Source organism: Telmatherina bonti, assembly GCF_933228915.1.
Source record: "Telmatherina bonti genome assembly, chromosome: 16".
Taxonomy (NCBI): Eukaryota; Metazoa; Chordata; class Actinopteri; order Atheriniformes; family Telmatherinidae; genus Telmatherina; species Telmatherina bonti.
Genome location: NC_136614.1, coordinates 10,596,499 through 10,616,244, shown reverse-complemented (window position 1 = coordinate 10,616,244; position 19,746 = coordinate 10,596,499). Strand labels below are relative to the sequence as shown.

The following is a 19,746-nucleotide window of genomic DNA, read 5'->3' as shown; positions in this document are numbered from 1 at the left end:
ATGGGTAGTCTAGCCAACCATTACTTATGTAGCAATGGGGATGTTACCTGATGCGATGAGAAGTACCTCACTCTATTTCTCTGACATATTAATGTATAAATATATGGCAATATTGCCGTCTGTAACTTATTTCTCCTTTTTTCCGCAGGTCTTCCTGAATAAGTGCAGTTGTACATGTTGATCTGTCTTTCCTGTCGTCTCCACCCCAACCAGTCGAGGCAGATGGCTGCCCTCCCTGAGCCGGGTTCTGCTGGAGGTTTTCTTCCTGTTAAAGGGGAGTTTTTTCCTTCCCACTGTCACCGCATGCAGCTCAGGATGGAGGATTGGATGGAAGTCATGACTCGATGCAATCAGTTGGTTTCTATTATAGGATATGTATGAATTGGCTTGAAATGATGTGGATGTAACGTGTCCTGTGACAACATTGTTGTGAAGTGGCGCTGTACAAATAAAGCTGAATTTAACTGAATAATCTTCATTCTATCTTCTGCTCCAGTTTATGTTTGCAGAGCGAAAGCAGAGACGTTTGCAGGAGACGACGCAGAGTAACAAAGAATTTCGACATGCACATGTGGTTTGTGCATCTGTTTCAGGGAAGACTTAACACGCTGTTTGGCTCTTATAATAAAAAGCACATTGCTGGGTTATCTGGAAGCATTAAGTAACAAAACAAAGAGAGTAGGGCAAGAGAAACCAGGTCAAGGTTGGCTGGCAGTAAATGAGGCAAAATGCTCTCAGCGGCTTTGAAATTATTCCTCTGAGGTCTGTTTGTTTCTGGAACTAAAGATAAAAAGAAACAAGAGCAATACCCTGCAAATCGGACCATCTGTGAAACTGATATTTATAGAGAGTTCACAAACACATCTTAGTGTTGAATGGAAAGATATGTGGTATATCAGGAAAAAGAACGAGGGAGACTCAAGAAAGGAAGGAATTTAAATGATAAAATGTGAAGATTGCTGCACACAGTTAACACCACAGAGAGGCTCTGTGTGCATGTTCTGTCCTGCTTTTTCTTTGCTTGCTCTATGTAAACATCTTATTTGCAGCTTTTTTCCATTTTTCTCTTTTGTGCAAGAAGGTCTTATGCAAATACATTTGCCTTTTCTGTTTATCTTTCCGCTCCTTCGTGCTCTCCCTCCTGTCCTGCAGCTGTGACTCAGTTTCCAGCAGTCGAAATAAATCAAGAAAGGATTGTTTTAGATAAACCTGCAATTTTAACTCACTCTCAGGAGGTTTAATCATCTCTTTCTAGGTAAATGTTTATTATTAAAAGCACCTAAATCTGCTTTTTTTACCTGAATAATGTATCGATAACAGAAATTACTGCAGCAGATCTACTTCTTCTGCAGGTTTTACATGAGTTGTGTCGTTTAAAAAGAGCTTGTGGAGGCCAGCCTTACCCCCAGCTCGGTGGACAGCATTAACGCCTTTCCTTTTGCTGTGAGGTCTTTATAGATGGACTCTATCTCTGACTGGTACTGCTGGGTCCGCTCTTCTGTTGTCTGGGTCTCCACGGAGAACAACATGTTTCCCACCCTAAAACAACATCAGAGGGAATAAAACAGGTCAGCTCCGTTTCCAGCTGGTTCCAACATGCATTGTAGCTGATCTAAATCCCAGTTTGTTAAGTTCTACATCTTCAGCAACCACTGGTTACCACTCACCAGTTTTATATGTACATAAACAAGCATCCTACTATCCTAAACACAGACTCAAATCCAGCTTTCTCCTGGAGATCAAGCAGTTGTGGAAGCAATGCTCTAACATCTAAATGGCTTTCAATGCCTCAGTTCACAGCAGAGCTATTCAACTCGGTCCCACTAGGACCGCAGTCCTGCAGCTTTTCAATGTATCAACGCTTCAGACTCAAATAAAATAGATCCAACTGTCTATGAATGCAGCTGCAGCCCTCATAGGACGGAGCTGAACAGCCTGGCTTGATGACACACACTAAGAGACGCCCTTTCCCTGCAAAACAGGACTGGGCGAAAGTCTGCAGGTGGTTACGAGGAGGTGCACTGGAGGAGTAGCGGTCTGGAATTGGACCCTGGACATATATTCACCCTGCAAACAGACCTGGGTCTACCAAACCCAAACCCCACAGAACCAACGCGACCAGACCCGTAGGAACATTAAAGCCGGAGTAGATGTAACCATGGAAACTTGCATGTTAAGCTGCGGTTTGGTGCGTTTTTGCAGGAAATCTGTTTTGCATTCTTCATGCAGATCCATCTGCAGCGTCTGGTCTGCTGATGACAAGAACGGCGAGTTTTTTTTCCGTTTCATCCACTTTTCATTCATCCATTCATGCCGGTTTGGTACGTTCCCGGTGCTGCACGGAGCGGGACTCCTGAATCAGTCTGGACTTAGTAAACCTGAGCTGCGTTCATGGGACGACTGGAGGCTTTATTAGGAGATGGGTCCAGTCTGACTTTTTCAGATGAATCTCTCTTTTTTGTGTGACCACGGAATACCACGCCACATTAACAGATAAATCAGGGGTGCCCAAGTCCAGTCCTGGAGGTCTACCATCCTGCAACCTTCATATGCAACCCCTGTCCAGCACAGCTGAGTCAAACAGCTGAATTCCTCTCCTGCATGTCATTCAGCTCTGCAGAGGCCTGCTAACCAGACACTTATTTGATTCAGGTGAAGGGTTGCACCTAAAACCAGCAGGATGGTAGATCTCCAGGACTGGACTTGGGTACCCCTTATAGAAATGATCAATTTAAGTGTCATTGTTATTTACTCACATATGCAATTAAATGTTACTTCTTTTTTTTTTTTACTTTGAAGAACTTTTCCTTTAAAAATTATCTTTCAAGGCTATTTTTTTTCCCAGACTCAGACTAAAATAATTAGTTTTATTTCTATTCTTAAGCAGCCATGATTGTTTATTTATCATCAATCTATAAAATATAATATTTCTAAAATAAAAGTAAAGACCTGAAATCAGGCTTTATCTTTGTCTAGATTTCTGTCCAATAATTAACCCACATTTAGCTCAACTCAACCTAATTTTCTTGTATTTTTCATTTCATTTCAACATTTTTTATTCTCTTTTCTTTTCCATCATATATTGGCAAATCCAAAAAACAACAAGAGAAAATATACTTCAGAGTTACAACAGCTACTACACAACCATTGTGGTACATTTCATGTTAAAAAGAAAAGAAAATTGGAGTAGGAAGAAGAATTAATCTGATAAACCCGACCCCATCCTCATTTCAAAGTAAACCAACTGGATGGCTTCATCTACGGCAAACACTTAGAACAAAACACTGGTATGAAATACTCTTTTTTTTTGTTTTTTTCATACAGTTTTAGTATGTACTTTTTATTTCAATTTAAATTGAGAAGGATTTGAACAACTTTTAAAATCGCTGTTAAATGCATTACATTGTTTTGCACCAACCACTGAAATACTCATCGTAGTTCTTGCAAAAGGTTGTTTAAAATCACAATTTCGTCTCCTTGTTTTATCATTTAAAATAAAAACAATTTGCAGCCCTGGTGGTAACAAGAATTATTTAGCTTTCTGCATGATTGTTGATGTTTTCCACACATATATAAACATATATGTAGAAATACCATGAAAACAACGTAGACACTGTCAGAACGAGGAGGATTCATGGAGACATTCATCGTTTATCTCTTTCCCCAGAAGTGTCTCCTCTTTAAATGAATCAAGAGTTGGAAAACACACACACACACACACACACACACACAGTTACCTGTCTCCAGTGATGGTGATGGTAAAACCATCGTATTCTTTCCCAGGATCCTTCACACTCTGCACCTTGGAGTTGACCGTGAAGCCATCTCTGGTTTTACTGTTGAACTGCTTCAGGAAATAAAAGACAAACACACAACCAACCACTCTGGCATTTCACTGCTGAACCTCCAGACCACAGAAACCAACCTGAGAACTGAAGTCCCCGCATGACCTCAACATTTCCCTCCTTTTCTACTTACCTTCATTATAGGAAGCAGATCTTCTACTTTATTCACGTTTTCCAGAGCTTGGCGGACCTCCAGAAGCCCTCTGGGGTTGTACGCCCTGATGCAGAACATAACAACATGCTAGTCAAGGAAGCTGCTAGTAAACAGAGTTCCATTCATCTGCTTTACTGTCAGGAAACCAAACAGAAATGCTTTCAGCGGAGTTGTGCAACACGTGATGCAATCTTTAAAAATGTGAGGAAAGGCAGATTTCTGTAAGAAAAGGAAGTGAAAGAAGTTGTGCTGTGCAGCAAATCTGAGCAGGCTGTCGGTGTAATTTACCCGTGATACACCAGTATTCTGTCTTTGATGAAGTCGAGGATGTTGTCAAAGTAGGCCAAGTATCTGATGTTAATAATCTGTCCCCTGTGGGAATAAAAGAAGGTGGTTGGTGTTGCCATGTTTCAGCTACGTGAGAGTCAAGCTGCCTGGAGGGTCGGCCTTCAGGAGAGCTCCTTACCTGATCAGGTTGATGTGATTGTTGAAGCCTCGACTGAGGCTCCTCGCTGGCATCTGGTCTAACCACAGAACTGGCTGGTCTGGATCTGCGATCCTACGGACGCAAGAGGAGCCAGTTTAGTCTGCTCAGGCTGAAACCCAACAAAGGCTCTGGTGGAAAATGTCTACAGCTGTTCTCATATTTATTCATCCCCTTTCACTGAAGAAGAAAAAAACAGCTGCCTGTAAAATAAGCTGAAATTGACTAAAGTAATAAGAAATACAAATTTTATGAAAATCATGAAATTATTTTCTAATTCTCGTTCAATAGAATTATTTTTTTAAAAAGTAAACAAACAACATAATTTGTTACATATTAATTAATATTTAGTTGAAGAATCCTTTAATGTTTCCGCTCCAGTCAGGTGTTTTCTGTTCCTCTCAGTCAGACTTCTGCACCTGTTGACAGGTATTTTGTCCCACTGTTCAACAGAAAAGTCTCTCATTTGTCCAGGACACATTTGTTTGTTTGTTTGTTTTTTATTCTTCAACTCAATTAAATGAAAAAACTGTCTTATATTACTAAATTATATTTCTGCAAATTTTTATTTTTTGTTCCTTTTTTAAGTCTCCAGTTATTTGAGTGACTGTTGTAAATTCAGCCTTTTCTTTAATGAAAGGGGATGAATACATATGAGCACAACTGTAACTTAGTCAGAAGAAGTAAAACCAGGACGAGTGGAGCAAATTTACGTACGTATGGAAGGTAACATTTTAAGTGACTTCATTGGACGTTTTATGGGGGATTGTTCAACTTTTAAGCTGCAAACCAGAGGAAATACAGCTGATTGTCAGCTTCTATCTTCTGATTTTATGCATTTCTGCTGAAACATGAAGAGCTGGTGGTTATATTCCACCATCACACATCTCTTTATGAGATAACAGAGAGCTGCTCTTCAGCTGCAACTGATTTTTCTTTTAGCTGAAGACTCAGCTCTTCAAGAAGCACTTCCACACTTTGCTTCATTTGTCGGGAAAGTTGGAGAACTTAGCCCAGTTCTGTGTAACAAACATTATGTTATTGTTTCTTTGTATTTTAACATAGGTAATGTGGGGAGGGAAGGGAGAAAACCAAAAAAAAACCAAAAAAAAAAAAGCTTGAAGCACTTCATGGAAGGACCTGCGTCCAACAAACAGTCCATCAGCATCTTCCTACGATGTCCTCTACTGTTTGATTTCCTGCTTGTGTTGTTCTCACTCTCATATGTAAGTCGCTTTGGATAAAAGCTAAATGACTAGAATAGAATAGAATAGAATCTTGGACAGAAAGATACAGTCTTTCTTTTCATGTGGTCGAGCCAAATTGGATATTTTCGGAGTGATTTTGTGAGAATTTGACGCCGTGTCCCTCACCTCCTCCATTTGACAGCTATGTCAAACATGTCTCTCCACTGCATTTGCCTGGTCTTCCCATTCACTCGAACTTTTGAGTTGCTCCACGTCCGATGCATGGCCTGCATCACCTCCAGCGTTGCTAAACCCATGGCTGCAGAATCACAAACAACGCTGTTTTTTTTTACATTTTTCTAACACTTACAGGTCATTTAGGAAGCACGACGTTGAACAGGAGTACCTCTGTGTATCCTTTTGTTGGGGAGGAAACCAGGGGTATCGTATTGCATCAGCGCTCCCAGATGATCTGCGGTGCAGATCAGCTTCTGGACTTCGGTGCTGTAGCTGTCGAAGTTCTGCGGCAACACGTCTCTGCAGAACACAAACACAAAGGAAGGATTAGCTTCGGCTTCCATGGAGCGTTTTTACAGCGCTCTCAAACGTGCTTTCATGTGGTTCGACAAACGTGGAGTCAACTTTCAACCACAAGACGTTCAGGGAGACGCCGTGTCTCCCTGAACGTCTTGATGATGGATCTCTGTTTTCAGAGTGGAAACATTTAAAGAAGTCTGGGTGTGTCTAACAAAAAACCTGTGAAGCTTAAGTTTGATAAATAATGAGCAGATTAACAGAAAGGCCGTCACAGGAAGCTTATCAGGATAAATACGATGCAGCGGACATCAACATGAGCTTTTCTCCCTGACAAGAGTTGGATCCTGTGTGGAAGAAACATGCAACGGCTCAAACTGGAGAAACTGGACGGTGGTTTCTCATCATACCGTGGTTGTTTCTGCAAGGCGGATCTGCAGGATTTTCAGACATTGAACTTAAATGGTGAGATAAGAGATGGAAAGCTGATTTTTTTTAAAGCATTTTTTCCAAGCTACAATGTTAAGAAAGAGTTTTCTGTCATATCTTTCCTTTAATTTGAAGAAAAAAAAAAAGGCGAACCCCCTTCAAAGATGTTTTATTGGAGATAGAGGTAGGAGTCTATGAGCTGTGATCAAACATACTTGATATGCGGCTGCAGACCAGGCTGCTCCTCATAGTCTTCTATTAGGAACGGCAGGTTCTTGGCCCAGTGGTTCTTAAAGTTCCCCGGTAAGTCCTGGTCCACATTGTACTCGGCTACTGGGATGTCCAGATGGGAGTGCAAGTAACGAGAGTATTCTGGAGGGAAAAAAACAAAATATAACTTTGGAAATTTTTGCTTTCAAGAAACTGTTTTGGATGCTAACCTCTTAAAAATGCTCATTTTACCGATATATATTAGTTAGGGGTGGAAAAATCAAATTGAAAAATCAAATATCTGGATTTTTTCCTTCACAATTATGAACATTTTTTTTTGTTAAAAAATAATTTCTTTAAATGAAAAAAAAAACCAATCCATAATTAAATTTTTGTCTTTTTTAAAAAAAATCTTTTTACTTTTCTTCTTGGACATTATAGCAGCAGAATGATGATCTGGCTTTTGTGTTGTTTTTTCCTGATTTAAATCAAGAAAAATGACAAGTTAAAAAAAATTTTGTACTTTATTTTTTTTTGTTTTTAGTCTACAAAAATCAGCAATATTAGGGAATCATGATAATTGCAATTTAAATCGAAATGGCACCCAAAATTGGAATTGAGTTGGGACGTAAATATGTAGTCATAGCCCTTATTTTAGTAGGATCTTCTTTTTAATGACACAATAATCCTGCAAAACAAAACATTATCTCATAATTACAGCTTGAAAATATTAGAATATAATTTGCCATATGTCCCTGTTGAACCCCAACTTCATCTCTCTTCAACACAATTTCCTTAAATCTGCTGTAAAAATGTCTCTTGATCAAAAATGGCTCACAGCCTCAAACAGGAAACAGGTTTTCTTGGAGCTAAAAAACTAAATGAAGATGTTTGATAGAAACTGAAGTGGAACATTAAAATACAGATAAAATAAAACCACTTTCATGGCACTTGTACATTTATTTAAAATAAAAAAAAATAAAAAAGAATAAATCTCAATACTTTGCAGCTTTACGATCCACTTATCATCAACCATGAGATAAATATTTGTTTTTGCACCGTGTGTGTACATTGGTTTACCGACCTCTGAGGTATTTCACTTTGAGGTATTCGGAGCTGGCCTTTTGTCCCAGCAGCGGGTCGTTCAGCATGACTTTCGTCTGAGCTTTGATGCCTTCGTAGAACTGCCCCATGGCCACATGACTCAAGCCCTTCATGTACTGACACACCTCGTTGTAGGGCTCCAACTGAAGACACCTCTGGAGGATGAGAAGCATAGAAGGAAATGAAAAACTCCTGACTTTCTGGGCTCATCTGTGGTGTCTGAGTGGTTTTACAAACTGGCCATGTAAAAAAAAAACCTGTAAAACCAACAGAAACTGCACAAAAAAGCTCTATGTTCGATCTAAGACCAAAGACGTATCATCGATGCAGATCCTAAAAACAAACATGACTTGTTGGGAAATATTCAGGTGTTTGAAATCCTCAATGGACCCTTTGCATAGTTCATGCATCACTCGCACACGCTCGTAACTACCAAGAAGAGTTTATTTGAGCTGTATGTTCCAGATGAATGTAGATTATTATTATTCTGGTTAAATGCCTTAAAAGACGAGAACTTGGAAAAAAGTGGAGAAAAGAGAATTATTAGAGGTTTCCAAAGGTTTCCGCTAAACCAGCCCACCTTGCCCACAAGGCGTTCCATCAAGCTGTCAAACACGCCTCAGACAGGATGTCAGAGACCTAACGCTCTGTTCTGGATGTAGCCATGTTGTTGTTTTTTTATATCGTCGTCCGTCCATCTTCTGCCGCTTATCCGGGTCGGGTCGCGGGGGCAGCAGCCTAAGCAGGGAAGCCCAGACTTCCCTCTCCCCAGCCACATTTACCAACTCTGCGGGGGGGATCCCGAGGCGTTTCCAGGCAAAAACTGTCCTTTTTAACCCCATACATAGGACAGACTGGTCATCTGGCATACTGGGCATTTTCCTGGTGGCCTGACATGTTTCTGGGACCAGCTGTGTATTTTTATATAAAAGGTTCCTCTTGGAAGAGTAAATATGTTGAGCACAACTCGGCAGCCAGACCATCATTCTGCTGTCATGATGCTGGACAGACGGGTTAAAAAAAGACTAAAACTGACTGATTTGAAGATATTTTCTGTCATATTTACAGCTTTGGGCAGAAATATTCAACCTCTGCATAAACTCAATCCTCACTCCAGTTTTATCTAACTACAACTTCCAATCTTATATGAAAAAAAAAGCTTTTTATGGTGTTTTGACAGTTTTATATCGTACAAGAGCACACTGTGTGTACTGTAGGCAACAGTTCTCCATGTCAGCTGCAGAGAAATGAAGCCGCAGTGAAACATGACTGCAGTAAAAACCTGGTGTTTTAGCAAACTGGGCCAGTTAAATGTGTGGCTCCGGAGAAGACGGTGCCTAAAATATAAAACCAGGAAGAGGTGAAACTCCTCAAAGGGAATATATAAGTTGCACTTTCAGTGTTTAGTCTGAGTTTTCTTTATCATATTAATTGTTATGTGAATTGGTCACTCTAAAATCAGGGCTGGGCAACGCCGGTCCCCCAGGAGCTCGAGGGCTGATGTCAGTCAGGTGTGTTGAAGCAGGGAAACCCCCAACACTTCCAGTTTGGCCACCACTGTTTTAATTTCTCCCTAGGGGTGAATGTGGTTGTTTGTCTCTGTGTTGGACCAAAGCGGCAGCCTACGGCGGTTAAAAGTGAAGCCTATGCGGTAGTGCATAAAACTGCAGTTCCCCCTTCATCCACTAGGGGCCGTAAAACAGAGCAAATCCCCATAGACTCCCATGTTAAAAAGACCAACTTCACAGCAGAAATAAACATGTTTACAGCCTGGTTCAAAAATCCATTTCAGGTTTAATAGGTCAGGTTTACCTTCATGACAACTGTGGAGGGAGTGAATTTTTTTCTAACTCGCCCATTTAAAAGTCATTTAATCTTAAAGTTCGGCATATTTAGGGGCGTGTCCTCTTGATTGACAGGTACCAATCTCCCACTTCAAGTAAGAAGAACGTAGAACAACCGCGGTTTTTAGACGGTTAACAACGTGACTTAGCTTTAGCCCGCTTACCTCCGTTAGCTGGTTAGCTCCTGTTATCTCCAGGTTAGCTCGGTTAGCTTTTAGCTACAGAAAGCTCGGAGTTCGCTTGATGTCAATCATCCACCATGACGCTCACAGCCCCCCTCTCAGCTCCACCTCTTTGTTCAGATTGGTATTTTCCGGGCAAGACGACGCGCATGCCCCTGCCAAGATGGCGACGGTAGGAACCGCCCACCAAGCTCCAATTCAGCTCTTCAGAAACCTACGGGTGACGTCACAGTGGCTACGTCCATCTCTTTATATACAGTCTATAGTTGGAGCTGAGAGATGCTGGGATAGACTCCAGCTTCCCGCAACCCTGAACTGGACCAAGTGTTTAAGAAAATGGATGGATGGACATTAACTGTATCCTGATATTGTGCTTTGAGTACTGAACTATAAAATCAGGGGTCACTTTGTGCCTAAAAACAGGTCAATGTGAATGGAGGTGAAAGTTCATGGTGGAAAAACAGCCTTTGTCTCTGTATTAGTTTGACCAAAGCCTGTCTCAGACCTTTCATTAAGACTTCAGGAATTCATGAAACATCTGGAATATTTAGGCAATATGTTGGTGAGTATAGACATAAGATGCTTTATTCCCACTGTGGCTTTTCCCACCTTGAAGTTGCCGATGGCTTCCTGCAACGAGCCATGGTGGTACAGCATCATGCCTCGGAGCTGCAGAGACTGGATGTGGTTCTGGTTCAGCATGAGGGCTTTCTGGAAGCTCTCCATCGCTGCTTCAAAGTCACCCAACTCTCTGGAAAGATGAACAACCATTTAATGAGGCAAAAAGTAAACAGTTGGATTCTTTGGCCCCTGAAGTCTAAACAAGATGCCATTCGCCAAAAGTGTGTTAGAAAGAGGTGACGATGAGGGTTAACTGAGCTGAAATGAAGCAGACTGCAACGTGTTCGTACCTGTAAGCTTGCCCAAGGCTCTTATAAGCATCTATAAAGTCAGACTTCAACTTCAACGCCTCTTTGAACGTCTCAATGGCTTCCTGATGAAGGAAAACAACAGCATGATGACAGAAAAATGGAGCTCAGATTCACCATTTCATAAATTAGGTCAAAAAAATAAAAAAGGATGACATTTACAGACCTAAAGCTAAAACGTCTGGTGTGAAAATATCCCCATGTTGTTAAAATACAAGTGCGGCTCAAACAAGCAGCTTTGAAGCTTGGTACAAAGTCCTGCAGAGATTCAGCGGATGACTGCTGAGTTCAGGCCGAGCAGTACGCTCATCTGGTGAGTTACGCCACTTTTTCTCACCAAGGACGATTACATTTGCATTTCTGCAATTCATAAATCTTTCCACAAATCAGGGTTTTCATGCAGAGCAGATATAAAAACACATAGACACAAAGAGGATTTGCTTTGTGACTGATAAGAAGCAGATGGTTAAATGTTGACTCAATTTCTAAATGGACTCCGGGCGGCACCCTCCACCACCATGAAACACTGATAACAGAGATAACAACTGGCATGAGAAGCACCCTGTCAGCTGTCAACGCCATACAGGGATTCCCTCTGGATGTGTGTCAGTAGCTTTCAGAAAAAAAGAGGTGGAAACACTTGGAAAACAGTAACTTCCTGTTCTGAACTCATTTAAAGCTGGGGTTGGTAATGTTGCACCGCTCTGTAGGGGTGGGAAACGAAAAATCAAATGTTGGGATCTTTTACTTCACAATTTTAAAAACGCTTATTTTCTCTTTTTAAAAATAGATTTTTTTTTTCAAATAAATAAAAATAATCCATGATAAATATTTTTGAAAATTTTATGATTTTTATTGATCTTTTTACTTGTCTTCTTGGGCATTATAGCAGCAAAATGACGGTCTGGCTACTGGGTTGGTTTTTCCTCTTTGAAATCAAGAAAAATGACGAGTTTTTAATCGACAATAATCAGCAATATTGAAGAATTGTGAGAATCGCAATTTAAATCTAATCGGCACCCAAAGAAATCGGAATCAGATCAGGACAAAAGCATAATGTCCCATCCCGTCGGCCTCGTCCTGTTTATGTCATATGTATGCTGTTTGTTCTACTCTTGGATTGGTTGTACTGGGATTCGTCTTGTTGTACTGGGATTCGTCTTGTTGTACTGGGATTGGTCTTGTTGTACTGGGATTGGTCTTGTTGTACTGGGATTGGTCTTGTTGTACTGGGATTGGTCTTGTTGTACTGGGATTAGTCTTGTTGTACTGGGATTCGTCTTGTTGTACTGGGATTAGTCTTGTTGTACTGGGATTGGTCTTGTTGTACTGGGATTAGTCCTGTTGTACTGGGATTAGTCTTGTTGTACTGGGATTGGTCTTGTTGTACTGGGATTCGTCTTGTTGTACTGGGATTGGTCTTGTTGTACTGGGATTGGTCTTGTTGTACTGGGATTAGTCCTGTTGTACTGGGATTAGTCTTGTTGTACTGGGATTGGTCTTGTTGTACTGGGATTGGTCTTGTTGTACTGGGATTGGTCTTGTTGTACTGGGATTGGTCCTGTTGTACTGGGATTGGTCCTGTTGTACTGGGATTAGTCCTGTTGTACTGGGATTAGTCTTGTTGTACTGGGATTGGTCTTGTTGTACTGGGATTGGTCTTGTTGTACTGGGATTGGTCTTGTTGTACTGGGATTAGTTTTGTTGTACTGGGATTAGTCTTGTTGTACTTGGATTGGTCTTGTTGTACTGGGATTAGTCTTGTTGTACTGGGATTGGTCTTGTTGTACTGGGATTAGTCTTGTTGTACTGGGATTAGTCTTGTTGTACTGGGATTGGTCTTGTTGTACTGGGATTAGTCTTGTTGTACTGGGATTAGTCTTGTTGTACTTGGATTGGTCTTGTTGTACTGGGATTAGTCTTGTTGTACTGGGATTGGTCTTGTTGTACTGGGATTAGTCTTGTTGTACTGGGATTGGTCTTGTTGTACTGGGATTGGTCTTGTTGTACTGGGATTTGTCTTGTTGTACTGGGATTAGTCTTGTTGTACTGGGATTAGTCTTGTTGTACTGGGACGCTGGATCAATGACAATGAATCGGATTCTTATACAACAGTTCTCTAGATTTCTGGAAGGACTTCCCAAAACTCTTTGGATATTTCGGCCTTTGGTTCTTCTCTTTGTCCAAATCAAATCACCAACTCCTGGCCTTGAGGGCTACCTTCCAGGTTTTGGTGTTTCCCTGCTACAACACACTTGATTCAAACAAAAAACAAAAAGGTTCTCCGTCTTCTGCAGCTGCCTGTGAAAAAGTCTTTACACTAAAAGCTGCAGGATGGTCGGAGTTGGACCCATCCTCCATCAGACCCGTTGCCACTGATTTTCAGTCCAGTTCTCCAGTTATGTGACATTTATCTCAGCTTTTTCCTCCTGTTTTGCTTTAACACCACGCACACACACACACACACACACACACACACACACACACACACACACACACACACACACACACACACACACACACCAGCAAACTGATAAAAACACACTGGTTGTTGTGGACGTGCTGCACCATGGCCGATGAAGGGAAGGAATGCAGATAAAGCCGCTTTATTATCCTCCGAGAAGAAAATGACGTCATTTTGTTCCGTGGACGTGATTGAAGACGGTTCTCGACACATCAGCCTTGCAGAACTTTTTCTTGTGGGGGAGTTTCGTGTGATTGGCTGGACCTTTGAGGTGGGCGTGATTAAGTTGCTGCTTCCACATTTTTCCTGACGCAGGTAAAACGGATTGTTTTGGTGAAACAGCTGATGGAGGTGGTGAGAAAGTACAAACATTTCTACAACATGTGGGTTAAAACACACCGACGCAGCTGTGTGCACAACCCGCCCTGCTGCGAACCAAGTTGCTCGTCTAATACGACATAACCGGGTTCATCGTGCATAAAGGCAAAAAATATCTTTTTTTCTTGTTCTTGAAGCCTCGAGAGCAAAAACAAAGTCGCGCTTCTGGTGGAGGATGGAACAAGCTGAAGCTGTTCATCAAAGCATTTGCTTCCAAATGTAAGAAAAAAACCCGAGCGGCTCACCTTGAGCATGCCTCTGTGGAAAAAGGTGAGGCCTTTATACAGCATGGCGATTGGCTGGTTCTTCTTCAGCTCTAAGGATCGCTGGAAGTCCTCCATGGCGGCCACATAATCCTGGATGGAAAGAGAGGCATGGGCTCAGCTCATGGACACACACAGACACACCAAGCGCATTTGGAGTTTGAACCTCAGAAATGAAGAGCAGAGTTCCTCTGTGTCTGTAGAGGCGAGCTGAAGGCTGCAGCTGGATGGCTTTGGTCAGATCACTCAGAGCCTCGCTGATACGACCCAGAGGAGACAGGATCTAAAGGCAGACACACACATTTCAGTTGTTATTGATGGGAGGATGTTCTTTATTTCTGGAGTTTTTTTCCTCCCTGAGAGGCCTCGGTATTTCTAGAAAGCAACAGGTTTCATCTGGAATAATCCGACAGAGAAAAAACAAAATAAAATTCATGAATCCAGACTCTGTTAGACCTCTCTGGGTTCATACTAAATGATGCACAGCCACATTCTGGGCGTCTCAGAGGGCTGAAAATGGATCTGTGATGATTTTTCCTTGACTTCAGGGTCTGGTTTGTCACAACTGAGGTGGTGGGAGGGTCACAGAGAGGAAATGGGAAACAAAAGACATCTCAGAGTGAAACTGGGAAAGTTTTCCAAGCTGAAACCTTTGAGAAGCCAGAAACACAGCAGACAAGTCAACTTGGTGCAGTGTGAACATTTTCCTTTATTATTTCTCTTTTTTTTTAAATTATTATTTATGTTTAGACACTAAAGACAGAACTATCAGGTGCTGTTGCTTATTTTTACACCAAGTCAGGGTGACCCAAACGTGTCCAACGTCTCATACATCACATAAAGCAGTTTATGTAGCGCTGGTTAGAACATTTTTGTGTATCCTGTAGTTTGTCTTTTATGAGGTTTTCTTGCTTAGTGCACATTGACCACAACCTGAATCCTGAATTTTTAATGCTAAAAGTTTTTATGTATCTCCTCATTAAATAAACATCAAATAAACTTTCTAAACTGGACTTGAATAAAACTAATACAGAAAGCAAAGAACTTTGTGTTTATTTCTTATCTATGAAAAAAACCAGTCGGTGTTGTCATACACGTTGTCAGAAAGCCTGTCAATCAATCAATCAAACTTTATTTCTAAAGCACTTTTCATGCAGCCAGCTACACAAAGTGCTTTGCATAATTATTATTTTGCATAATAATACAAAGCCTTCACACACCAAAGTATTCATTTTAAAACACGTAACACATATAATCTCTTCCCCCCAATAAAAAAAAACAAAAAAACACCCCTTTTCTCCTCTAAACAGACATGAATTTCTCACTGTCTGTGTCTGAACTGAATGTCGTTGTAAATTTATCAATAGAAATAAAATCTGGCTGATGCTGCTGCGAGGAAACGATACTTAGAAGGAAGCCCATAGGGCATTCACATTATTGAGTTCCTGTTCTTTATATCGCCCTGCGATGGACTGGCGAGCTGTCCAGGGTGTACCCTGCCTGTCGCGCCCAAAGCCAGCTGGGATAGGCTCCAGCTTCCCCGCGACCCTGAATGGAATAAGCGGTTCAGAAAATGAATGAATGAATGAATGTATGTTCTTTATATCTTATTATTATCATCATCATCATCATTATTATATATTATTCCGCCAATTTTTGCCATGCTACTAGTCCTGCACCGTTCAAGTCACTTCAATCATTCAGATCTTAAACTGTGCAGCTCCTTCAGGACATGTGTGCTCCGATTTGTTTTATTTGAAATCTCTGTAGTTTTTGAGATATTTAGCATTTTGTAAAAATTCAACTATTCAACACTTTGATAGATCATCAACAACTTAAAAAAGTTTTTCACATTGAACAAAGTCTTTGACATCTTGACTGGACTTTAGTTGAACCTTGCACATGTTTTTGCAATCCCGCTAATTACACCCTGCTGAAAGTTTAAAAAAAAAAAAAAAAAAAAAAAAAAAAAAGACATTCCCGTGCTAGTTGGAAAAATGTAAATGTTTTTTCCCAGCATCAACTAAGAGTGCTAGTGGCGTAGTGGGTAAAGTTCATGTGCTTCAGTACAGGAGATCATGGGTTCAAATCCTGATTAGGGTCAGTTGGAAAAAATGTCAGTGAAGCATTTTTTTTTTCAATTTCTTATACTTATGCAATTTCATTTAAATTATTCAGCATAGTTCAATAAATGGGCATTCACATTTGCTATTATTTCAATAATAGCTGGTTCTAGTTATAAATACATTTTTATCATCACAACAAAATATCCTAAATTCACTTTCTTTCTGTTGCTGTGCTATAATTATATATTTTATTTGGCAAAAATTCTGCTTGAGATTAATTTCAATCAGTTTTCTTTCATTTTTCAGAAGAAAATGAAAGAAAATAACCTTTCAGAACATTTTATTAAAGGAAGACACTGTTGTTGTGCACATTTGCATCTAAATAAGCAGTAATCTTCATGTGGTACGAAACGTAGAGCTGTCATCCTAATGAAAAAATAACTGGGGGGCTCTACCACATTATGACATGATATTTTATTGTAAAAACGTTAAACATATCACGTTTTAACATAACAATTTCCTCATCTAAAGTCGAAAATGCCCAAATTTACGATATAACGTGACACATTTCATGTTTTTACAATAAAACTCACATTAGAAGGCGATACGTTTCACGTTTATTGCAATAAAACTATCACGTTATAACGTGATACGTTTCACGTTTTTACAATAAAACTATCACGTTAGAACGCGACACATTTCAAATTTTTACAATCAAACTGTCACAATACAATGCGATACCTTTCACAGTTTTACAATAAAACTGTCACGTTACAACGCGTTAGTTTCATGTTTTTACAATCAAGCCGTCACGTTACAATGCGATACGTTTTACGGTGTTACAATAAAACTATCACATTATAACGTGATACGTTTCACGTTTTTACAATAAAACTATCACCTATTAATGTAATACATTTCACGTTTTTACAATCAAACTGTCACGTTAGAATGCGATACGTTTCACGTTTTTACAATAAAACTATCATGTTATAACGTGATACGTTTCACGTTTTTACAATAAAACTATCATGTTATAACGTGATACGTTTCACGTTTTTACAAAATAACTATCACGTTATACGTTTTACATTTTTACAATAAAACTATCACTTTATACCATGATAAGGCCCCAAGTTTTTTTGTTTTTTTTTATTAGGATGACAGCTCTACGCTCCCGTAATGTGAAGGTTGATTCATAAATAATGCAACAGGTTGTGTGAAAACTATGTGAACATTCTGCACTTTGGAATGCAAAGCATATAATATTTCCAGACACACAATCAGAGACAAGTCATGATGATCTTATTCATATTTCAGGTTTTCTCGCTGAGCTGGTTTCTAAACATTTTTTTTTAAAGGAGCCTCGAGGCGTTTTCAGTGTAACGAATCCAGCCAGCAGTGTGTCTTTCTGCACCGTCTTTCCACCAACACACACCTGAAAGCCCTACTGAAGATATTTCTGCAACTTTTATCAAACCTAAACTTCCTGATTGAGTCAGAAAAACAGCTTTAAAATAAAGAATAATTCATTTAAAGTGTCAAACTGATCAGACAGGGTGAAATGATATAAACAGACTGTAGCACATGATCCCGCTGTCAGGTCTCACCTCTGCCCGCTGTTCGTAGACCTCTGGCCAGTTCGGCTCCAGGGTGATGACTCGGTTGAGCTCGTACAACGCCAAGTCAGCATTTTTTATGTCCTGACATGCAGAGATATGAGGTGGGAGTCTCATATTTAGCTTTGGTAGATACATACACAATAAACACACACACATCGACAGCTAAAAGCACGAAAACAGCTGCTGTCCAGCCTTGCAGCGTTCTGGTAAACTTGATTTCCACTGACTGAATATGAGCGAGTTGTTCTGCGTTTTACCTGAAACTGCTGGTGCTTTCCTCCTAACACACACAGACAGCAGCCCCCTCCGCACGGCAGCAGGGAGAACGTTTCATATGGAGACCAGTTTGACCCAACATCGCAGAACAAACACCACTTCAGCCCATGTCTACATCAGGAAACACCGCTCACCAGTCCACCATAATAACGCAGCCTTTCCCAAACTGGGAGTTCCCCAAGACCAGACCATCGCCAGATCTCACGTTTAAATTTGAGGTTTTTGTTCAACTTGTCAAAATTAATGTGTTAATATCCTAACAGATTAATGCATAAACAACGACGTTATTATTACACGCCATAATAAAAAGCCACATTTGACATCATCTCTGCGACTGAAGCTGATTTTGTGTGTTGAGGTGCTTTATGACAACGCTGAACCAAATGCACCAAAAACCACTTAATCCTCTTTTTGCTAAAGTTTCTGACAGTTTTCAAGCCTTAAATTTATTGTTTTTACCCTCAGGTCTTCAGAACTAATGTTGGGTGCCTTTCTAAATATCCGCATTTGGTACCATCTCACTGAGAAAAGCTTGTTTTTGGCCAACGAGCGCACAACCGCTAACATAATCCACCAAAAACCACTTTATCCTCCTCATTTCTGAAGTTTCTGACAGTTTTCAAGCCTTAAATTTATTGTTTTTACCCTCAGGTCTTCAGAACTAATGTTGGGTGCCTTTCTAAATATCCGCATTTGGTACCATCTCACTGAGAGAAGCTTGTTTTTGGCCAACGAGCGCACAACCGCTAACATAATCCACCAAAAACCACTTTATCCTCCTCATTTCTGAAGTTTCTGACAGTTTTCAAGCCTTAACATTTATAGGACGGCCACAATTAACCAATCAGCTGCTCAGTTTTTCAGGGGGAGAAAGGCGACAGGCGTGAGCAACTTTGGTAACCAGTAACCTAAACCAGTCTGGCAGGTTTTAGACACTTCCGTCTCCAACACATCTGACTCAAATGAAATGGATCCCACAGGTTAAGTTCTGCACAATGACACATTCAGTGCGTTAAAACAAGGAAACACCTAAAATCTGCATGACTGCAGCCATCGAGGACCAACGTTCAGGAGCCTTGACCTAAACGGATGTAAAACCATCAATAAACCAGCATACAGTTGTGCTCATATGTATTCATCCCCTTTCATTAAAGAAAAGGCTGAATTTACAACAGTCACTCAAATAACTGGAGACTTAAAAAATGAACAATAAATGAAAATTTGCAGAAATATAATTTAGTAAAATAAGACACTGTTTTTTCATTTAACTGAGTTGAAGAAAGAAAGAAAAAAACAATCAAACAAATTGGTCCTGGACAAATTAGAGACTTTTCTGTTGAACAGTGGGACAAAATACCTGTCAACAGGTGCAGAAGTCTGACTGAGAGGAACAGAAAACACCTGACTGGAGCGGAAACATTAAAGGATTGTTCAACTAAATATTAGTTAATGAGTGATGTAATATGTAATAAATTATCTGATTTGTTTGCTTTTTTAAAAAAAATATTTCTATTGAACCAGAATTGGAAAATAATTTCATGATTTTCATCAAATTTGTATTTCTTATTACTTTAGTCAATTTCATCTTATTTTACAGGCAGCTGTTTTTTTCCTTCTTAAATAAAATGGTATAAATAAATATGAACACAACTGTATGATGCAGCTATTTCATCACTACGGCCTCTGTCCACCCAGCTGAGCTATTTGGTCTTCGCATCTCAGCGCACCAGCGTGGTTAAACTCCTGCATGACGCTGTTACATCCAGATGCCAATG

The 19,746-nt window shown here is 40.2% G+C and overlaps 1 protein-coding gene across 2 annotated transcripts in view; it reads right to left on the bottom strand.

Annotated features, from left to right (window-relative positions):
• ttc13 (tetratricopeptide repeat domain 13) overlaps positions 1-19,746 on the bottom strand; it is a gene marked incomplete at its 5' end in the record, with an annotated part of 28,318 nt that overhangs the window by 5,128 nt on the left and 3,444 nt on the right. The window contains 14 exons of one of the 2 annotated variants that reach the window (XM_079255935.1): positions 1,404-1,539; positions 3,738-3,847; positions 3,979-4,063; positions 4,288-4,371; positions 4,466-4,558; positions 5,857-5,989; positions 6,077-6,207; positions 6,849-7,005; positions 7,928-8,102; positions 10,583-10,724; positions 10,885-10,967; positions 13,990-14,100; positions 14,174-14,290; positions 17,684-17,776. In XM_079255935.1, coding sequence (XP_079112061.1) covers positions 1,404-1,539; positions 3,738-3,847; positions 3,979-4,063; positions 4,288-4,371; positions 4,466-4,558; positions 5,857-5,989; positions 6,077-6,207; positions 6,849-7,005; positions 7,928-8,102; positions 10,583-10,724; positions 10,885-10,967; positions 13,990-14,100; positions 14,174-14,290; positions 17,684-17,776 — 1,650 coding nt within the window. The remainder of the gene's footprint in view (positions 1-1,403; positions 1,540-3,737; positions 3,848-3,978; positions 4,064-4,287; positions 4,372-4,465; positions 4,559-5,856; positions 5,990-6,076; positions 6,208-6,848; positions 7,006-7,927; positions 8,103-10,582; positions 10,725-10,884; positions 10,968-13,989; positions 14,101-14,173; positions 14,291-17,683; positions 17,777-19,746) is intronic. The other variant, XM_079255936.1, reaches the window with a different exon arrangement.